At 47.3% G+C, this 19,717-nt stretch overlaps 1 protein-coding gene across 2 annotated transcripts in view; it reads right to left on the bottom strand.

Moving 5' to 3' along the window:
• LOC149371155 (paired box protein Pax-6-like) overlaps positions 1–19,717 on the bottom strand; it is a 73,214-nt gene that overhangs the window by 35,290 nt on the left and 18,207 nt on the right. The window contains exon 2 of one of the 2 annotated variants that reach the window (XM_089564678.1): positions 8,273–8,320. The exons of the other annotated variant lie outside the window; for it this stretch is intronic. Coding sequence (XP_089420804.1) covers positions 8,273–8,320 — 48 coding nt within the window. The remainder of the gene's footprint in view (positions 1–8,272; positions 8,321–19,717) is intronic. 2 annotated transcript variants of the gene reach the window in all.

Genomic DNA, 19,717 nt, shown 5'->3' with positions numbered 1-19,717 from the left:
TAATTGTTAGCCTAATGGAGGGACGGCTTGCATTTCGTAAAGCGGAACTTGCCAACTTGTCCCTGTGACAACTCCCCGTAAACCTGCCAAGCGCTAGCAGGCTTGGGGCAGCCTTTTACCCTTGCCTTACTGATGGCCAGCGACGCCATTATTATAGAATGGCACGCAGTGTGGAGAAGGCAAGTTTAAGAATTATGAAACCGAGTTTTATGTGTCAAAATATGAGGCTGACTTCGTTCAAAACGACTGAGCTGGACTAGATGGAAGTCCATAGACGCACACAACCTTCTGGACAGATGCAAGTGTCTCGTACGCACACGTATGAGAATTTCACATTGGAAAGCGGAGTGATGGTTACCGTATAGGTCGCCAGATGCAGATGGTCAGCTATTTGAATCCTATACAATGGAAGTCTCGGTTTTTCTGAAGAGGAGGTGAGAGCGTAAAGCCATGCAGACCCGCCGACCAAAGCCCCACCTATAAAACCAGCCGTGCCCGGTGTAGGCAGTTTTTTTTTTTTTTGCATGCTTACCGCGCTGAAATGAAGACCCGGCCATGTAGTGAGACACTTCTGCTGGTTAAAAAACTCCAGGTGGTCGAAATTAATCCAAAGCCGCCGACTCATGGTCGCTCACTCGACTTTGCAGTGTAAATATTAATTAATTATTGCCATGAATACGGTTTTTTTTTTTCAATCCTTACGATGCACTGTAAATGAAAATGTAGTTTTAATATCTTATCCTATACTAGATGACAGATCTTCGAAATCAGAGAAGCAAAGCAAACATGAGAAAATTACTCCTGAAAAGTAATTAAATCACGATATTAATTCTTCAAATACAGTAAGTATAGCTAAATTACATTGTCAATTACAGTTGAATCTCGTTATAACGAAGTCGAAGGGGCCTGGCGATTACTTCGTTATAGCCACAGCTTCGTTATATCCCGTGTTGACCGAGCTTCCAAGAAGAATAGTCATTCCTTCGTTATAATCAATAATTCATTATAACTGAGCACTACTTGTTGGGGGCCTAGTTGGTGCACGTTTCCAGAAAAGGGTTGTAGCGCCGAAACAGACAACACACAGAAAGCTAGACGGGACAGGCGCCTGTCCCGTCTAGCTTTCTGTGTGTTGTCTGTTTCGGCACTACAACCCTTTTCTGGAATTCATTATAAACCGTTCTGTTATGACGAGGTTCGACTGTATTGCTCACAAAGAGTAATGACGTTGCATTAAATTATGAAAGTAGTGCACTTAGTTTATTGCTCTTTAGTTTTCACGAATAAAAACAAGTTCGCTGGTCGCAGCTTGTACAAGCCTTCCAGAATTGTAAACTTTTCGCACAGCACGAGATTTCCAAGTCGACAGTTGTGGCCCGATTTGAAGAGAGGGTGTTCTTAGCCACTCTGCTGACACAGATGAGGCCTTTGTACTGTGCGATGTCAGTGCACGTTAAAGAACCCCAGGTGGTCGAAATTTCCGGAGCCCTCCACTACGGCGTCTCTCATAGCCTTAGTCGCTTTGGGACGTTAAACCCCATAAACCATAAACCAACCAGATGAGGGCTGTTGAACACGACGAAAAATTTCTCCAGCCTTGGGTGCGACTCAAAAATCGTATAAATTCGCTCACTTCACTCTTCCTCCGGCGGTGAATGGGTGGAGCGCCACGCAGGTTCGCCCTGTAGATTTCGAGTAATTTATCGTCCGTGTCAGTTGCGGGTAAAACATTGCCTTCTTGCTCGCGTTTATGATCCCAGAAAAGCCCCGAGGTCAGTGAGAGGAGCAGTCAAACTGCATGCGCTTTCCCCTGCTCAAGTTGCTCGCCCCGTGGCCACGCCCATTTAAAATGTAGATGAGTTATCCGAGAAAATATAAGTCACGGCTGTCCGCATTGCATGCTCGTTAAAGAGCGCAGGTAATTTAAAAAGATCACGCATAATAAATGATCACACTGATTTACCTGCTAAAACATTTTCTAGACGTTGTAGATCAAAGACTATTTATTTTTTTTTGAAAATGAGTTAGACATATCCTTGTGAAAAGGGCGGAAAATGCGGCGGAGAACCCCAGGTGGTCGAAATTAATCCGGATCTCTACCCTAAGACGTCCATCGCAGCCCACGCAGCCCATATCATGTCGTACTGTCCGTTATATATGCGCTCGGATAGCTGCCGTTCCACATAGCGAATTTCTTGATACAAATCAGCGGCAAGACACGAAAGGGCCCACAGGGTCCTTGTGAAGAAGCCCCTCTCCGGCAGACCAACCATATCAAGAAAAGAAAAGCGACTCGTCGTTTGTCCAATGTGTTGTTACTCTTTGACTGGCATTCCCCGAGAACATAAGACCACTTTCACGCGGACGCGAGTTCAAAACTCGTATACTTTCCTGTGTACACCCTAGAAAGCCTCTTCCCTCCTCGTCGGCAAACTAGTCGGCGCCAGCGAACCCCAAGCCAAACTACACGACCTCCTGCCGCGTCCGAGTAGCACTTACACATCTTAACTAACTGGCGTCGCCGTGTCCCCTCTGTCGACCAAGTATGCGCCCACCCGCTGGGCCTCAGTGCAAAGCGGCACACAACAGCACCGCGCTGGAGGACACACACAGACCCACAAACGCACCCGCGTATCCCAAAGCCCTCATCTATCCCAAGCCGCGTCTCTCCAGCGATCATGCCGCACCGCCGCCGGCGGCGACCTCCCGCGGCGTAGCGCAAAGGCAGTTCTTCGCTGGAGGACCTTAATCTGCTAAGCCCTCTCGAACGGAGTACACGGGCCCAGCGCCGTGTTTGTCGCCGTCGCCGCCGCGGTCGCCTCCTCGTCCTGCACGCGGTCGCTTGTGCTGCTTTGTAAGATTTTTGCATTTTTGTAACTGCGCCCGCAGCCCACCGTAATTGGGGGCCCGACCATGACGGTGGCGGGAGACGAAAAATGTGCGCCGCTCGCGCGCTTTTGTGCGACCTCCCCTCCATCTATCCCTCCCACTCCTGCTCCGATTCCCCGGCCCCTTTTTACCCTCAGCCCGACAGCTATACTATGCCATGCCTATGCGACTGTGCCTGCCTTGCCCCTCTATCCCTGTACAGGACTGGGAGTTTCCGCAGGTGCGGTCTAGTTCGCCTGTGCGCTCCAAAGCGTCGCCGCAGTCGAGGCATGGGGAAAACGTGGACTTCGAGGGCCCGACAAACACCCATGGGCGACAAACACCGAAGGAACTATTATGAATCCATGGCCCGTGGATGTTTGTGGAAACCCCTGCATGGCCTTGGGCCCTTGGTTCATGGGGAGCCATGGGGACTCGTGGGTCGGGAACCCGCTCTCTCCGCGATGGGTGAAAAAAAGTGGCCCCGATCGAAGCGATTTTTCGCGAAGCCAGAGCGTAGCTTGAACTTTGATGCATGATTCACGTGTGCTTGCATGCGCAACGCCGAAGTCTAGCCCCGCAGGAAAAAAAAAACATGCGTCTTTGCATTTCAGCCAGTTACTTGTATTCGACATCGCATCGCGTTGGTAATCGACAGGTATACTGTACACAAACTTTACAAAGAAACTTGAGTAGATTGACAGGAATGGGGACACGGCAGCATATACGACCAAATAACGCGAACTATCATGAACATGATGAGGGGAAGGTGGGGGTGGGAGCTGACCACGAAACTATACAGCTGGAAACAACATCACATGTAGGCTTTGTTAAGCGGCAACGGAGCGAAGAGTGAAGAAGCCGCGAATTCTTACAACGTAAGGCGTCTCAATAGGGAAGATGTAGATCAGTTGGCGCGTATATGCAACGCCCAGTGTATGGCACGTGCGACAGGCCACTCGCGTAAACAGAGAAGTCGAACGACTCAGTTGCGACCAGCATAGGGTTGTTGGAAGGTTCAAAACTGCATGCTGGTCCTTAGTCTTTTCATCGATTAGGGGCTGATGATTCAGACGGTTGCCATAAAAATAATCAGGCTGCTTAAACTATAAGCTCGAGCAGCGAGTGAGTGCACTGACGGTGGCGGACTTCTGGAAATAAATTTCAAGGGTGCGGATAAGCGTGCAGCTGTTGACTCGCCTAGGAAAAAAAGGAACTGCAGGCGGAAACAAACATGGACGAAATGAGAACAGGACAGGCGCAGAATTGCCCTGTTTCTTTTTCGGCCATGTTTGTTTTGTGCTGTTCCTTTCTTAATGACGTATACGACTAACTCGCCCACCACAGTGCTCTCTTGATTAGCATTTACCTTACAGCACAGCAAGACCCGACGTCCGACCAAACCACGTTGTCGCCTTCAGTGTGATATATGTATATGCTTACATACACTTCGCCTCAAGACTTCATGAAACGGTGGAAGTCGCTTTATATTGCGTGGGGTCCCTGCGCCGAAGATTAGCTAATAACAGGTACAAAAGCAACGAGTAATCATAGACGGCTTGCTGCAAGTGGAATACGATGATAAGCTGAGCTAAAGAAACGACATGCACGTTTCATAAAGAACGAACCAAAAGCGAAATTAATTCCACGCGAAGCGTTCGGTTGTGTTGCTTCTCACATGCGCTATCTCAGTAAAAAATGCTACTCGCCACCTTTCCAGAATCTCGTCGTCCGATTCTGGTCAACGCGGAAAGAGATCCCGGAATAGACGGTTTAGCAGAAACAGAGTCAAAGAAGCAGGAACAGCAAATGCAACGAGCGAATCAACGCGGTATACATGGCGACCACGGTCGCTGCTGCAGGCATCGCGCGGTCGCGGCGCGCGATTCGGAACCGCGGACCTCACGTATTGTGCCGGGCCGAACAATGACACGCGGGGGCAGCTTTAACGCGAACAGCAGGGGGGGAACCGCAAGCGACGGAGGAGGGCCGCCGCCTCTCCTTTATAAAGCGCTCACTCAGGACCGCCCCCTCCGCCATCATTTGGCGCACGCACGCACACAACTTGGTGCAGTTCTGCGGGCGCTGCCGCTTACGATGCAAGGCTATGACCGCGATCATACGGGCACAAACGCGTGCTGTCCGCGAGCGCCACCGTGATATGTTCGTGCAGCGCACGTGAGCGCGCAGACAGTGCCTTTTTCGGGGAGGACAGCGAAGCGGCGAGATTGAGATACAATGGCTGCGGGAAAGGTCTCCCCCATCGCCCTCCCCAATAGCTTTTTATTCTCCCCCAGCGCGGCCACCAAGCGGTCCCTGTGTGTGCCTCGGTGTTCGCTACGTCCCGAGCCTCGGCGAAGCTATAGGTGATACGCGGACAACAGTTGTGGACGAGACAGCTGCTCGCCGCCGCTCCCATTGCTGCGTCTGCATGGTCTGCGTGCACATAGTGTGGCGGTCATGCAGATGCGTCTTCTTGGAGAAACAAGCCGTTTAGCGCGGTGATTGACGCTCGAGAGCTTTTCTTTCTTCTGTACTTATTCTTCCCACCCCCCCTCCCCCTCCCTAACCTTCATGGCTTCATCTCCTGAAATAGCACCGCAGATATGTAGCCAGGCTCTGTGCTTGCACGGCCCGCGTCGAGAGGGCTGAAGTGGTTGTGAAGACAGCGCAATCCGCGAGCGGCGCTGGTGTCGCTTGGAGTGGTGTTTGCCCGTGTTTCCGCAAATACGTAGGGTTGTAAGGGTTTGACTCCGATGGCTCGAGAGTCGATGACCGCGACCTTGTGGGGACCCGTGCTTTTGGGCGTATACCGCGTGGTTCTTAACTGAGAGCGAAGGCTTCTGTTGGCGTACGACGTATGGAAGAGGATTTGGCAGAACATAGCCGTCAGAATACTAAGGGGAGAGGGAGTGAGAAGGGAATGCGCAGAAAAAAAAAACGTACACAGATCAGAAGGAAAGGAAAAATGGCGCGAGTGTTCGATGCTGCCAGCTGCCCGTTTTCTATTCAGTGGCATATCGTCGATTTCAAATCCACAGCGAAATTATTTTTTTAAATTTCGTCCTTAATGAAATATACTTCTCGCTTCAGACACGCGTATATCGGTGTGCATGCCGGTTCCCGGCGGGTGAGCGAAACACCAGTTTAGCTGTAAAACTCCTCAGGATGTGTGCACAATGTCGGTCTCTCGGCGTGTATAGTGAGGTGACGCGTGTGGCATTCTTGCCAGTGTCAGTCAGAGGCCAGCAGAGGTACATGTATATGCGAAGCCCGGAAAAATATCGATCGCAGCAAAGTTTTACCATTGCGCACCTCTCAATACCAGTTTTATATAAAGCGATTTCCCAACAGCTAAAGTGATGACAGAGTAGTCTAGATTGCTTCAATGAGAAGTAATGAAAGGAAAATATAAAGTAGGTGGATTATGGAAAACTGCTCCTGAACTAATATGACCATGGCGCTTCAAACTTCGCCAGTCTCGGCGCATTGAAAGCTTCTACCTTTGACTCTATCTATGCATAACTTGTCCCAACGCAACTTGTTCTACTTCGCCGTGATTCAGGCATTACTGACAAGCTTAACAAATGCTTGATACACTAGGCATTGAAGAAACATTACCCACGATAGAGCGGTCTCATGATGTTGGCTGTTTCGAAATGTACGAATGAACAGACAGAGCGATATAATAAGCAACCGCTTCACGTCTGACTGTGCTGTTGCCGAAATTTACAGGAAGAAGCTTTACTGATCTCAAACTTCAAATGTGCAGTAAATAGGTCGGTTCCTCCATTATGCCAATGCTTAACTGTAGACCATTGTCGAAAAACGGCTATCGATGGAGGCTAAATGAAAGAACATCGGTGGGCTGTGGGATGTCAGTGCACGTTATATAACCTTAAGTGGCGGAAATTATTTCAGAACCCCTCTCTATACCCGCCGCTGTGGCTAGGTAGTTAGGGCGCTCGGCTACTGAGCCGGAGTTCTCGGGTTCGAACACGGCCGCGGCGGCCACGTTTCGATGGAGGCGAAATGCAAAGGCGCCCGTGTGCTGAGCCAAATCAGTGCACGTTAAGGATTCCCACCACGGCATCTCTTTCTCTCTTTATTATTTCACTCCCACCTTCCTCCTTTCCCTTACGGCGCGGTTCGGGTGTCTACGGAGATGTGATACAATTACTGCGCCATTTTATTTCCTCAAAAACCAAATCTTCAAACCCCTCTCTATGCGGTGTCCTTCATATCCAGTGTGCACTTTTCAGACGTTAAAATCATACCGTCAAGCCCCCCTTCCTTTTCCAAAATTGCCTTTGCAGAAAGAATGCCATGCTGTGCCAATTGGCTGAATGCGCCGTTTAGAAAAGTGGGCGCTAAAAAACAGCTTACAGTATCGGGCAACAGCTGCATTGAAACGTACACCAGGTGAGAGGAACAAGAAAAGAAGTCATCACATTTTGTTACCCCTGTTGGCTCTGTTACAAGTTGCGCACAATTTCCGAGGGCGTGTTTCCTTAACTCACTTTGTAGCGCCCTCTAGTAATACGCCGATTCGCGCCTTCAGTCTGGAAGCGCAATGGGCGGGCGCCGTATATACTTCGCGCTTGCTCCACCAACCGTACACAGCGCCTACAATTTTTGTTTATATCTTCTTTTTTGCGCCACCTCCTCACCTACGTGCTTCAGCGCGTTTCCTTCTATTGTTCTCTTCGTTTTTTTTTTTTGTTTTGTATAGGGTTTCGCTGCGGTGGCGGTGAATAGAGTCGCGGCGGCCACCGTGGTTCCTTGTGGCGCACATAAATTACGACGCAGATAAGGGAGGCGGAGCTCGAAGCGCCGGCGATCCACGCCACACACGCCAAAACCGACCGGTAAGGAGCGCACACGCAACACACCAGCGGAAGATTAATCCCTCGCTACGCAGCCATGGTTATACACAAGGTAGGGAGAGAGAGAGAAACGGGCAGCGAAAAGAAAAAAAGAATCTCGCTTTCCCAAACTCCGTTCCGCTATAGTTTCGTGCAGCAGAGCGAGAACTGAGGAAGCGCGGAGGTATATGCGCGCCTAACAGTCACCTGTTTCGCAATCGTTTAGCTAGCAATGTAGAATCAACAGAAACTTGTTTATATAAGTTTATAATACGGTTTATATACATCTACGTGTTGGTATGTTGAATGTGCAGTTCATCGTGTGACCGGACGAACAGGAACTCCAGCCAAGACAGTGCACGGAATTACTGAAAAGTGGCATCACCTCACAAAGCTGCCTTCCAAGCTCGCTAAGTCAGTCCCGTCTCTCTCTCTCTTTTTCTACACCCCACGGTGGCCTTCCTTCTGCCTTGTATTCCTTGCGCTGCTCCTTGTGCGAGGAGGAAGCCGATGGGGAAAGGGCCTCTTTTTTTTCTCACCTGGTTCTGGCGGTGCAATGGCGAACCCCGACCGCAGCTGGCACACATCTGGGTACGAGGGTAGACAAGGAGGAATAGAGAGAGAGGAGGAGGAAGAAGAAAGGGGGAGGAGGGCACATGTACACTCAGCTAGCGCACGAGCGAGGCATGTATAATATGGACATGGCCGCGCACAAACGGCATTTAATGTTTCTATGATCTTAATGAGGATGCATATAGTTTCTATTGACGCTTGGAACTTAGTATAGAAACGCGCAGGTACTCGGAAGAGTGGATACGCACAACTAAGAGAAAATGCACACTGCCGTCTTAACATAACGAGCACGTCTCGACTTCTTGATACGCCATGAACGCGCAACCAAAAGGAGAGCGGCCCGTTCATTTACGTGCAAAAGATACTGGCTTGGAATGCATGGCAGCGCCTATAAAGAAACCAAATTGAATCTGCAAATCCTCTGACAGCAAGTGAGACGAACTGCCGCTTTCTACCAACTTACCGGACCAATATATGAAAGGGGGCATTCTAACGTACAGGCGGAACAATTCGATAAAGAAATATTTCCAAAGATGACTGAAAACCGCTGTTTTATTGTCCTGCTACAAGAGCACTGCATGCAGTGATGATCACTGAACTTTTATGTTATAATGTTTTGTTAGAGTTATTGCTTAATTAATCTTAGACAAATTTTATGTTATAATGCTTTGTTAGAGTTATTGCTTAATTAATCTTAGAGATAACATTGTGCCAATAAAGATAAAATACCTGTTTAGTTTTATTTTCGTTTCTGCGACAAGTGTAAATCACTGAAGATGTAAGCTGCGCCTTGCGAAAGATAAATGACCTTGTATAGTGGTTGTTCAGAACTCTTCCGCTTATTTCGCCACTCAAATTGTTCAGCACAAACCCGGCCGATACACAGAGCAGCATGTACTATGGTTCCGCAAAACAGAGAAAGAGTATTATTACGCGAGAACAGATTGTCGTTCTGACATAGAGCACATCATTTTACTAAGGGTCTCTGATTTCCGTCTAGCTCAAATGATACTTCCCCCTTCCCTACCCTCTCCTGTATATATGGAGCGACTCCGTCATGCAGCCATGCTGGGATCATCAAGGCACGAGAGCGCGTTCAAGCGCGATCACCTTGACTGTGGTATATAAGTTCACGCTTGATTTGCGCAACGATTCACCCGCCATTACACCGGCAAAAGGAAAAGGAAAAAATTGCAAGAAAGCAACAAGCTCCCGGCAGAAGAAGCAAGAGAGAGAGCGGAGGATTATATGGACGGCGTGTGTATACGTGCGCATGGCTGTGCGAGCTAAGTGAAGGCGGTGCGCTACATTTCCGCCGTATTGATTCCATGTTTGCTCTATATATAGGGGCCGCGGTGATCGCTGCGGCGTAGGGAGTAATTGCCCAAAAGCTCCCATATACCCAAGGTGTGTTACTTTGGCTCCGAGGTGTATGGGAGCGGCGTGGCCGATGGCGCATTAGGGCCTCTCTATATTTAGCATGCCTTGGTCTCCGCGGTGCACAGCGGAGCCGTAATGGTCGCCCTGGGTTTTGCCACTTAGCGATCATAAGATGTTATTCACCTTTCGTTTGCAATGCTATACTGCGCTCATGAGCTTCTTTTTTTTTTTTTTTTACTTTCGAAAGCATATCGGTTTGGAGCCTCACCCGCGGTTTGGTTTATCAGTCAGGCTTCTAACTGTGACAATTTACTTCATGTCCAGTTGTTTTAGTCTGCGAGCTGCATGAGTCGAAAACAAGGCGACGAATTGATGTGCGTTCCATGAGATGTTAATTTAAAGGATAGCAATCTGAATTGTTTTGCATCTCCCCATTCACTGTATATTAGCATACTAGGATATGAGGGGCTCATTTGAAGGAAGCCGACACTCACCAAAATCATCAAGAAAAGCATTAGGTAATGTGTTCTTTTATATTGGTGCTGCTGATCAATGGGAATTTAGTAATTAAATTACTGTTTTACCTGAAATTTAACTGATTAGAAATTAGAAGCCGCCGGTGGGATGCGAACCCACTCACTATACTTCAGTACGTGACGGACAGTGTTCTACAAACTGAGTTTCACTCATTCACTCATGAGTATGTGTTTGCACATACATAGACTAAAAATTTGCTTGCGAACAGCTGATGAATGCAGTCGGGTTCGATAAATCGGTGACAAAGTTGACAACCCTACGGGTGTGAGTAATTTTTATAAAACGCGCAGGACCAGAATTTACGCCCTGCATCCACAGACTGATGGCTCCTGCATGTAAAGCACGCGGAATGGTCGATGACTCGATTTACAAAACCAGAAAGGCACTACTCACACATATAGTTTGCTACTATACGCTTGCTGTTTCTTAAAAACCAAGATGCGTACACTTTGTTTCGGCACCATTTTATTTTATAAAACTATTTACTTTGCACGCCACGCTTTTCCGCAAGCCAAATATCCCTTTGCCTTTGTATACTTTGGAAACGGATCAGAATTAAGCGAAACGAAGGAGCAAATTACAGCGCGTGCGCACACGTGAACTGCATGCGACCCTCAGCGCCGTGCTTTCACCACAACAGTCGGCAAACCCCGCGCATCCGCAAAGGGGCCGGCGTATGCACCTCTTCATTTTCCCGTCAGCGACAGCTCTCCGGCGCGATAAGGGATGCGGCGTAAAGCAAAGCGTGCGCTTTCCAATACACGCAGCCCCCGTGGCGAGCGGCGAAATCACGAGCGAGCGACGCCGATCAATTACGGGCTGCCTCGCCACAAGGGCACCGCTGCCGCGGCCGGAGGAGATGAAACAATCGCCACCGAAGCATATCTCGAGACATGGCGGCGCCCCTGTGTTCCCGAGATAGAAGACGGCGCCGGCGAGGCTGCATGCTAGAGACACGCGCGCGCCGCGGAGGCGCGGGCATCGTCTCTGGATGCGCGCAGCTTCGGATGCGGCTCGACCTCGCTGTCGCTGCTCCAGCATGGCTATATCATTTACAGAAATGGACGTGGAGTTCAGCTGTTGGGCATTCATGGTGTTCCAGCAGCTCATCCGACAGGGTGCCTACAGGATGCCGACAGAAACTGAGGTTTAGTAGAGCGACCTCTCAGGTTCAGTAGAATTATATAGAGGTTCGATAGAGTGATGCGACATTATGCTGCAGAAAGATTCACTGAATATACCGCTGAGATTTTAATGAGCGCCTCTATATAGGATAATCATCACTCCAGCGTGAGAGCACTGCAACGACATAAAAAATGGGAAAGAGGAATGAGGAAAGAGGGAAAGAGGAGAACCAACGCGGGAAGCCGGCAACAGCCGCGCAAAGGCAACGGCGGGAAGCCAGGATTCCCACAATATATAGTTCTGTTTAATGAAGCCTAAATATCATGACGCTGCCGCGGAAGAAAGCAAGAGACGAAAGTGCCAGCTGCAGCGCCACGCGCTCTTATATACAATTGCTAGGGGTTGTAGTTTTCTGTTTTAGTGCTATAGCACGCATAGCGAGGCCTCAGTGTGAAGCCTCAATGAGCCAAGCTTTCACCCACCAGTCGCCTGCCCCCAGCTGGGGGGATGCCCACCTACCAACTCCGTTGATCCACCTTTCCAACCAACCCCTCTCACCTTCCCCTGCACAAGCGCATCCACCACCTACCCGTTCAACTCTGCCCTCCAGAAGCACCACCCACAGCCAACCCCAAACCGCAAACTCCCAAAAGGCCTCGATCCACCCACACAGACCCAGCAGAGGAGGAAAAAATCAACAGCGGAATCGAATTGACAGACACTTTGCGAAATCTGCCCACCAGAAGCACCGCCCATCAGACACCTCTCCACCCAGCCCCTTAGCTGTGGAGCTGCCCACCCACTAATCGAAACACTTCTCGCCTACTCTGGTGCGGCATGGATTCTTTACCTTCTAAACCTGCACCGAGTTTATAAATAAATTCCTTGAAAACAACAAAAAAGCTCCTCAAATACCCTGAATGCCTCACTTGCACATGAGTCTAAAGGTTCTTTATCAAGCCATCAATAATTTTGTAGATTTGAGGTCCCTGGGTTGAAGGTTAGGGCCAGTCCCTTTCAGCAGGTGCCTATTCTCAATTGATTACTCTAAAGAAATTTCCGACCTTTACTCGTAAAAGACTGGGTGGCCCAGACTTTGAGGGGACTGATTCTGGATGGGCGCTGGTTTATTCTGAAGCTTTATAGTCAGTCGCACCGTTCGTCAGACATGTGCTCATTCAAGCGTCGCATCACTGTGTATACCGAGTCCTATCAAGAAAAAACGCACGTTCTACGTGCGCCCTTGGAGTTCGTGCCTAAAACCTGCTATCGCACCCGTGTTCAAAAAACTTTACGCCCAGTTTTATGCTCATGCTTTTCCCTTGAAAATGTCTCGGCTCGTCATTGCATGTAGCATATAGCAGGAGCCTTTGCTGTACTTGGATCGTGGTGCTTCCCATGAGTCGATGGTTGATGTTTTTCGCAGTGTTCTACTCTCGCTCTTGTAGCAATCGAAGAAGGCAGAAGTCCTAGCTGGCATTAATCGAATTGTTTTCTGATGTCTTGATAAGTGTCATCATGAAGTGATCTTAAAAATCGCAGTGCTTCAGTGCGCAGTTTGGCTGATTCCCAAAAGGGAAGTTTGTGTGATCTTGTCCCCACCTCTCAGCAACGAAGCCCGTAGCTGATGAGTTATTTTCTTGGCCAAGCCATATCCGTTGTCGTCTTGTACTTGGCAAGCTGAGCATGCCACCTGGGTTCTGGGCGCACTCAAGGAGACCCACATCGATCCTGTCGGCTGCGCCAATCATTACTCCCATTTGAATTTCTTCCTTCTTCCTCTCCTCCCAAAGTTTACGTCATCTTCTCTGGCACTCTACGATAAGCGCTGGGAGCACTACCGCCTCAGCAATTCGGCAAAAAAAAAGCAAGAAAACAAACTGCATATACGTCCCTGGTGCGTATACTGTTGCGCACCGTCACTTTAGTGTTCACCTGTCGACAACGAGCCCTGAAGTGGCGACCTTTGTATAGGTTATTCACTCGAAAAGGAAAAAGAAGGCGGAAAAGTAAGTTGATTGCTTTGATGCTCATGTCTCAGGAAACTGTTAGGAGCCATGAACCGGCGGCAACATGCAGTTTTGCTACCGAGACAAATTAACTTATTCCCTGTTCCTATATGTGTAAATCGTCAGAGAGGTTTAGCGCAGCGATGCATGATACGCACCGGCGAGGCGTCCAGACGTGCATGCGCCGCCTTGCCGCGGCCCAAACTTTAAAGAGTGCAGTGAACCAGCAAGTCGCGCGAAAACAAAATGTTATCAAGAATTTTCACACGTAATCCCGCAGTCAAAAATTTGTTGAAGGCAGGTAATGACAGCGAAAAAATTTAATTTCATCGTCGCTTTTCGTGCATCCTAGAAAAAATACACTCAGTCTATTGTAATTATTGTGCGAATTACACAGTGCGCCATTAAATCTCGAGCAATACGCCTCTGCTCAAACGAAATCAAATTTCTTTCACAGATTCATTAGCCATCCGCCGCCGCGGTGGCTCAGCGGTTATGGTGCTCGGCTGCTGACCCGAAAGACGCGGGTTCGATCCCGGCCGCGGCGGCTAGAATTTCTTTGGAGGAGAAATTCTAGAGGCCCGTGTACTGTGCGATGTCAGTGCACGTTAAAGAACCCCAGGTGGTCGAAATTTCCGGAGCCCTCCACTACGGCGTCTCTCATAGCCTTAGTCGCTTTGGGACGTTAAACCCCATAAACCATAAACCATCATTAGCCATCCATAAATTTTCATTATGGATGCACGTTCCTGTTTCGGAAAATGTGTGTATGCATAGATCAGCAAGTAAAACAGCAATAATTGCCGCCAGTATACTTATAGCTATAAAAAGAAAGTAAATAACTTGTCCGGTTAGGCTTGCTATTTAGGTGACTAAATTCTACACACACACAAAAAAAAACGAACACAATACAGTTCTTTATACAGAACGCAGCATGTGGTGATATACGTCGAGTGTCTCACGTGTGCGTAGCCAGGCTGATGAAGATGATGAATCACTAATGCACGAGAATCATGTCAGGAGCATATGCGATTTTTTTTAAGTGTTGGCTTGTGCTCTGTGAAAACAACGTGTGTGATGATCCCGTCTGGCTTTTCATTGCAAAGCAAAATTTGAATTATGTTGCGTTCTATATTTAGCAGTGCACATCCGGGTTCTAAAAAATGATTGTCCCATAAGTCCCATAAGCAAGTCTCCGTACATAAACCCGCTTTGCTTTCCAAACGAGTCTTCAAGGGGTTATTTACTCATCTGACCACATCTTCAGGGACCGATTCATCAGAAAAAAATCGTGATTAGAAACACAAAAAAGTTGGATATAGCGAACTATAAGGAGAGTGTTGCGAAATAAAAGGATGAAAAATAATAGCCCCTGCCTGCACCACTTACGCAATACAGGCTTAATCCAATTATAATATAAAAGAGAAGGCCCGACTGAGATTGTGATTTTGCCCCCGAACGTGGGAAAATAAAATAAAAGGGGAAGGAGCTATTAAGCGACCCACAGCCTGAGGAGCGGGCTCGGAGGACTCCACTGGGAAACAGCAGGTAGGAATTGGATATTGGAATGGGATATGGGATATAGGGATGCGGATATGGGAATTAGGAGGACAGCAGAATTTTCCCGCATTTCTCATTCGTTTGAGCTCCTTTCCAGGCCTCCGTAGAGGGCGAGCACTCAGTGGAAATGAATGTGGTGGAAATGATGTCCTCATACACAGTTAAGCTTATGCTCTGTAAAACATGTGATCGTTAATAGTTACACGCTACGCGAACAGATGAAAAAAAAGGTGGTTTGTTGCATAAATGCCAACATTGCGAAAGCTCCCTACACGACGGTATAGAAACTGCGGAGGATGGAAAGCTCGTCGTCCCCTGATTGGCAGTGGGAATTTTTTTTTTCAGGAGAGGAGAGGTCAAAACGAGGAATGTTTTACCGAGCTGACAGGGAGGGAAGGCGGAAATTTGTCGTTCCGAATGATATGCTTGCGATCTTGTTATGAGATTAAAAATATTAAAATTCTAATTACAAAGACATTGCCGATTAGACGCGAAAATACGGGCAGTATATAAGGAATGGCAGTGCGTGCAATAAAAATTCAACATCGCAAGCGTGCCGATGCTGTTTAACATCTTAATATCACAGGAGAGTAAAAATTCGCAGAAAAAAAAACAGTTAGAGACTCATTATCACATGCATCTAATAAATTAAGAGGGGCGGACAGGCGATATAGTTGACGTTTGATTCGACCAGCGGTTACGCAAATTTTCGTCAAAACAACCCAGCCTTTGAGGCGTTCAGGCGACTGGTTTAACGTCTGCTGCACTGCGTTGTTTTTATACGCTCTGCTGATGGCACAAGAAATGAGCCCGAATTTCAACACATTCAGCTTTTATGCATCTTTACCTATTTTAGTGACAATTTCGCAACTTTACTGATAAAAGAGTGAAAAAAAAAACAGTAGTGACACAAAACTTCCAGTATCTGTTTGGTTTCAACTTTTCTGAATGCGAAAGCAAATTTTTCCAGCATGTCAGCTGTCACCAAATTTTACAGCGTATTCAAATATTACGCCAGAAATGACTTTGGTGAGCGCAGCTGGCCTCGGAGGTTCAGCATCTCGCAGTAGGGATGCATCAACATTTCCAAACAACGAATCTAGATTACTACATACAATGAGTGACGCTGAAGACTTTTTGCGCCGTCCAGCAAAAATGCTAACATCGCTAACAGAGGAATGCTAACAGAGGAATACCGGCACGCAAGCGAATCCATTTATAATCTTGTCAAATAAACGGTGTCCCATGTCATCAGTATACCTCTTATAGTGTGCCGTAGTCACAAAGCCTCTTCAGTCATCACTGTGCACTGATACGCGCTCGTGGTCATTTGGAACAAAGAGGTCTTCGAGAGCTCGCGTCTGTTCCTTGTCCCGGATAAAACACTTTCTACAGAATTCCGTCCGGTTGCGTTTGAAACATCAAAGTTGAGGAATACTGACACCGACCAATATTTATTAGCAGCCCAACATTTTGGAACCCTCTCGGTTCATTCTTCAGGGACCAATTTGTGTGCCGAAGCGTTGGGCTGCTTATAAATATTGGTCGGTGTCAGTATTCCTCAACTTTAGTATTGTCCTGAACAGTTTCAAAGGTTGTCCACAGCGTCCCGCTTATTACAGGCAGAGCGATCGGAGCAAAGGGATGCGTGCATGTTCGTGGTTGCCTGCCTGACCGCAAGGTGGGGCTGCGGGGTACACAGGGTGTTCGAGGGGGTGCTTGTCGTGCACGTACCCTTGTGGGGCATAGTGGCGAGCGGTGGCCAGTGCGACCACCGAGATCCCCCCGACGGATCCCGCACGGAGGCGGCTTTCCAGCACGCGACCGCGGTTCACGGCCGAGCCGACGGAGCGCAGGCCGCCGCTGCCGCTGCCTCTGCCATATCGGGTGCCCCGGCAGTCGACTCCGCAGGGCCTGCGTGTGAGCACGTGCTCAGGCAGCTCTTACGAGCGGGGAGACGCCCTTAATATACGCGGGCGCTGCAGCCCGCCTGATTACGCTGGTGGACTCTGCCCGCCGTTCCACTCCTTTTCATGGAAAGTACGAAGGATGCGACCGTTATTAGTCAGATTTGTGTATTCTGCGCACAAATTGTGTATTCTACGCACACAACTCCAAATAACTGGAGTTCCGTCCAGTTGTTTAAAACGAACGACCGAAGGTGTCGGCATGCACTGTAACTCTGCACTGTTCGATTTTCCTTCAACGTAGCACTTCACGAGGTTAGCGGAGAATCGACATATATTGGCCACGCTAACGTTCCGCCCAGACAGACATGCAGGTCTGATATTTGTGGCGATGCGACCGACGACATCTGTAATGCCGTGTTCAAGACCAGTTCGTATTCTGGTCACTTGACTGGTTATTTGCTACCGATTAAATTTTTCTGAAAGATGGAAAAACGTCAGCACCAAGAAACCAACCTCATAGTTTTGTGATGCAGGGCATAGCAATTAGTAGTTCAAAAAAAACAAAAAAAAACATCGCACATCGCAAGAAATGGAGAACCGCAGCTGGGTGACTTCAAAATTTCTCGACTTTGGTGAGACATAGAGGAAAAGTCAGGAGCTTCCCTATTCATTTTCTTTTTCTGCGCAACTCCTACGCTCGAATTTCTGCGGCGAGGAGCAAATTAAGTATTTTGGCGTGCACAATTAAATAAAAACAAATAAAGATCTCCACCTTTAAGCTCTTGAACATTAGGCTAATTACGGTCGTTTTAAAAAATTTTGTTAAACACTTTCGAGCCAGGAATTTTGTCCATGAATTATACTAGTTATTTTGCAGTTTCGGTAAACAGTTGTGCTTCTAAGATAACGCTCTAATGCGGCCTTGAGTGAAAATTGTGGAAATTTGCAATCTCATGCAGTTAAGACCGCGAACCTGAAAATACAACCATCGTTCATTTTTCAAAATATCACAGTCATTGTCAGACATTATTAAGTTATGAACCGCGAAAAATGCTGAATTATGTTAGTATTGTAAGTGAATGTGAAAAAAAATTCAAGCAGTCCAAAATATTTCAAGAAATTTGTGCTATTTTAAACACGCCTCCTGGATCCCATACCACTACCACTACATATTCTTTTACGCGGCAGCGTAAGGATCCCGTTCTCTAGAAAAGCCGGCGTTGCCGTCGCCTTTGATGTAACCGAAAAATCCGGATTTTGCCGAGAACATTACAACGTGATACGTGAAGCGCCGGATTTGAAAGTGATTAAAACTGAAAACTGGTGATTAGAAGCTCGCAGCATAACTCAAATGTCATTAGGACATATAAGTGTGCAAACTAAATGAACTGCTGTGAAAAGAAAAATTGGGGTAGCAGGGTATCGAAGCTCCTGGTTGCGTGCCAGACACTCAAGCACGTTTTTTATTTTATTTTTTTATTTATTTTATTTAGAACATACTGCAGGCCTACAGTAGGCCCAAGCAGGAGGGGCGAATACATAATATATGCAAAAAAGAACAGGTTTAGCAAAATTGAAAAATGTTAAATACAAGTTGTAACACAAAATACAGCAATAAATACAAGGCTCAGATGCAAAATACAAAAAGTAAACGTAGAAATAAATGGCTCTCAAATTAAATGCTGTGAAGAAAACATAGAGTCAGAAGAATCAGCTCTGGTTAAGAGATCTGGCGGACACCTGCTCCACTCCTCAATGGTGCGTGGAAAAAATGAGTATTTAAAGGCGTTAATCCTAGCACTGTTAATGATTGTGTATGATGATAGGGGTTAATGATTGTGTATGATGATTTCGTGTTTGGCGCGTAATGTATGTCTTATGCTCTTTCACACCACGATCGTGATTGTGAATTTTCATAACATTTACTAAGACAAGTTTACGACTTCTTTTATTTTTGTTTGTGCAGGTGAAAGTGGCTTCATTCAACTGCACTGGGCAAAAAAACTTGCGGAGGTTGCGCAGAAAACACTTGGCCCATCAGATTTTCTTCAGTGTACGAGCCACCAATTCCGGAGTTTTTTTCAGTCGCAAGAATGCGGTACGCCACGACTTGTGATGCGCGATGTTTTTTTTTTTTTTATAACCACTTCATCAGAAAGATAAGATTCATTCATCTGAACAAAGAGATTTGGCGATCGGTAAAATATTCACCGAAACCAATTAACAGTGGCACAAAAAATTGTCTTTTCGTGTGAGCACTACCGTAAAGAAAAGTCAACACGAACGAATTAAACCGACCAGACAATGCAGATCACAAAACAGAAGCGAAGAGCAAGTTCTCTCAACTTATCGGCATGGTATACGGTCCATGCGGTCCGATATAGTTCAGTGCAATTCAATGTTACATGATGTGACATCATATATGACATGCAGTGTGTTTCCAGACAAATCTCGACCAGCTTTAAATAGTTCAGGCTCACACCATATTTGTTTCAAGAATCCTCTTTTCAGTTCGTGAGAGCCTCATACTCCTATAAATAAATCTGTATATTAAAAGCTGTTCGGTGCTTCGCTCTGTGTTAAGCTAGAAGCAAGTGCGCACTGCACTGAAAGTTTATCATGCGCATTCTTTATACTGGCGCTCTTTCCGGCGCACATATAAGTCGCTTAGGGTCAAAATAACTGCAAAGTAGTCTTGCATAACATTCCATTGGCGGGCGGAACGCTGACCTATGGGCAAAACTTTGTGATAACGACAGCCGTGACCACAAGCATGTTCCAGGTACTGGTATTTTAGTTGCACAAGCCCTTAAAATTCTTCTGGAGTTAGCGATAGTTGAGCTTTGGAATACGTGGAGCTGTTATGAGGGGAACAAAGGCGCTAGAGCTC

The sequence above is a fragment of the Amblyomma mixtum genome, chromosome 1 (assembly GCF_055824585.1).
Source record: "Amblyomma mixtum isolate Tamu chromosome 1, ASM5582458v1, whole genome shotgun sequence".
Lineage (NCBI taxonomy): Eukaryota > Metazoa > Arthropoda > Arachnida > Ixodida > Ixodidae > Amblyomma > Amblyomma mixtum.
This window is presented reverse-complemented; position numbering and strand designations above follow the sequence as displayed.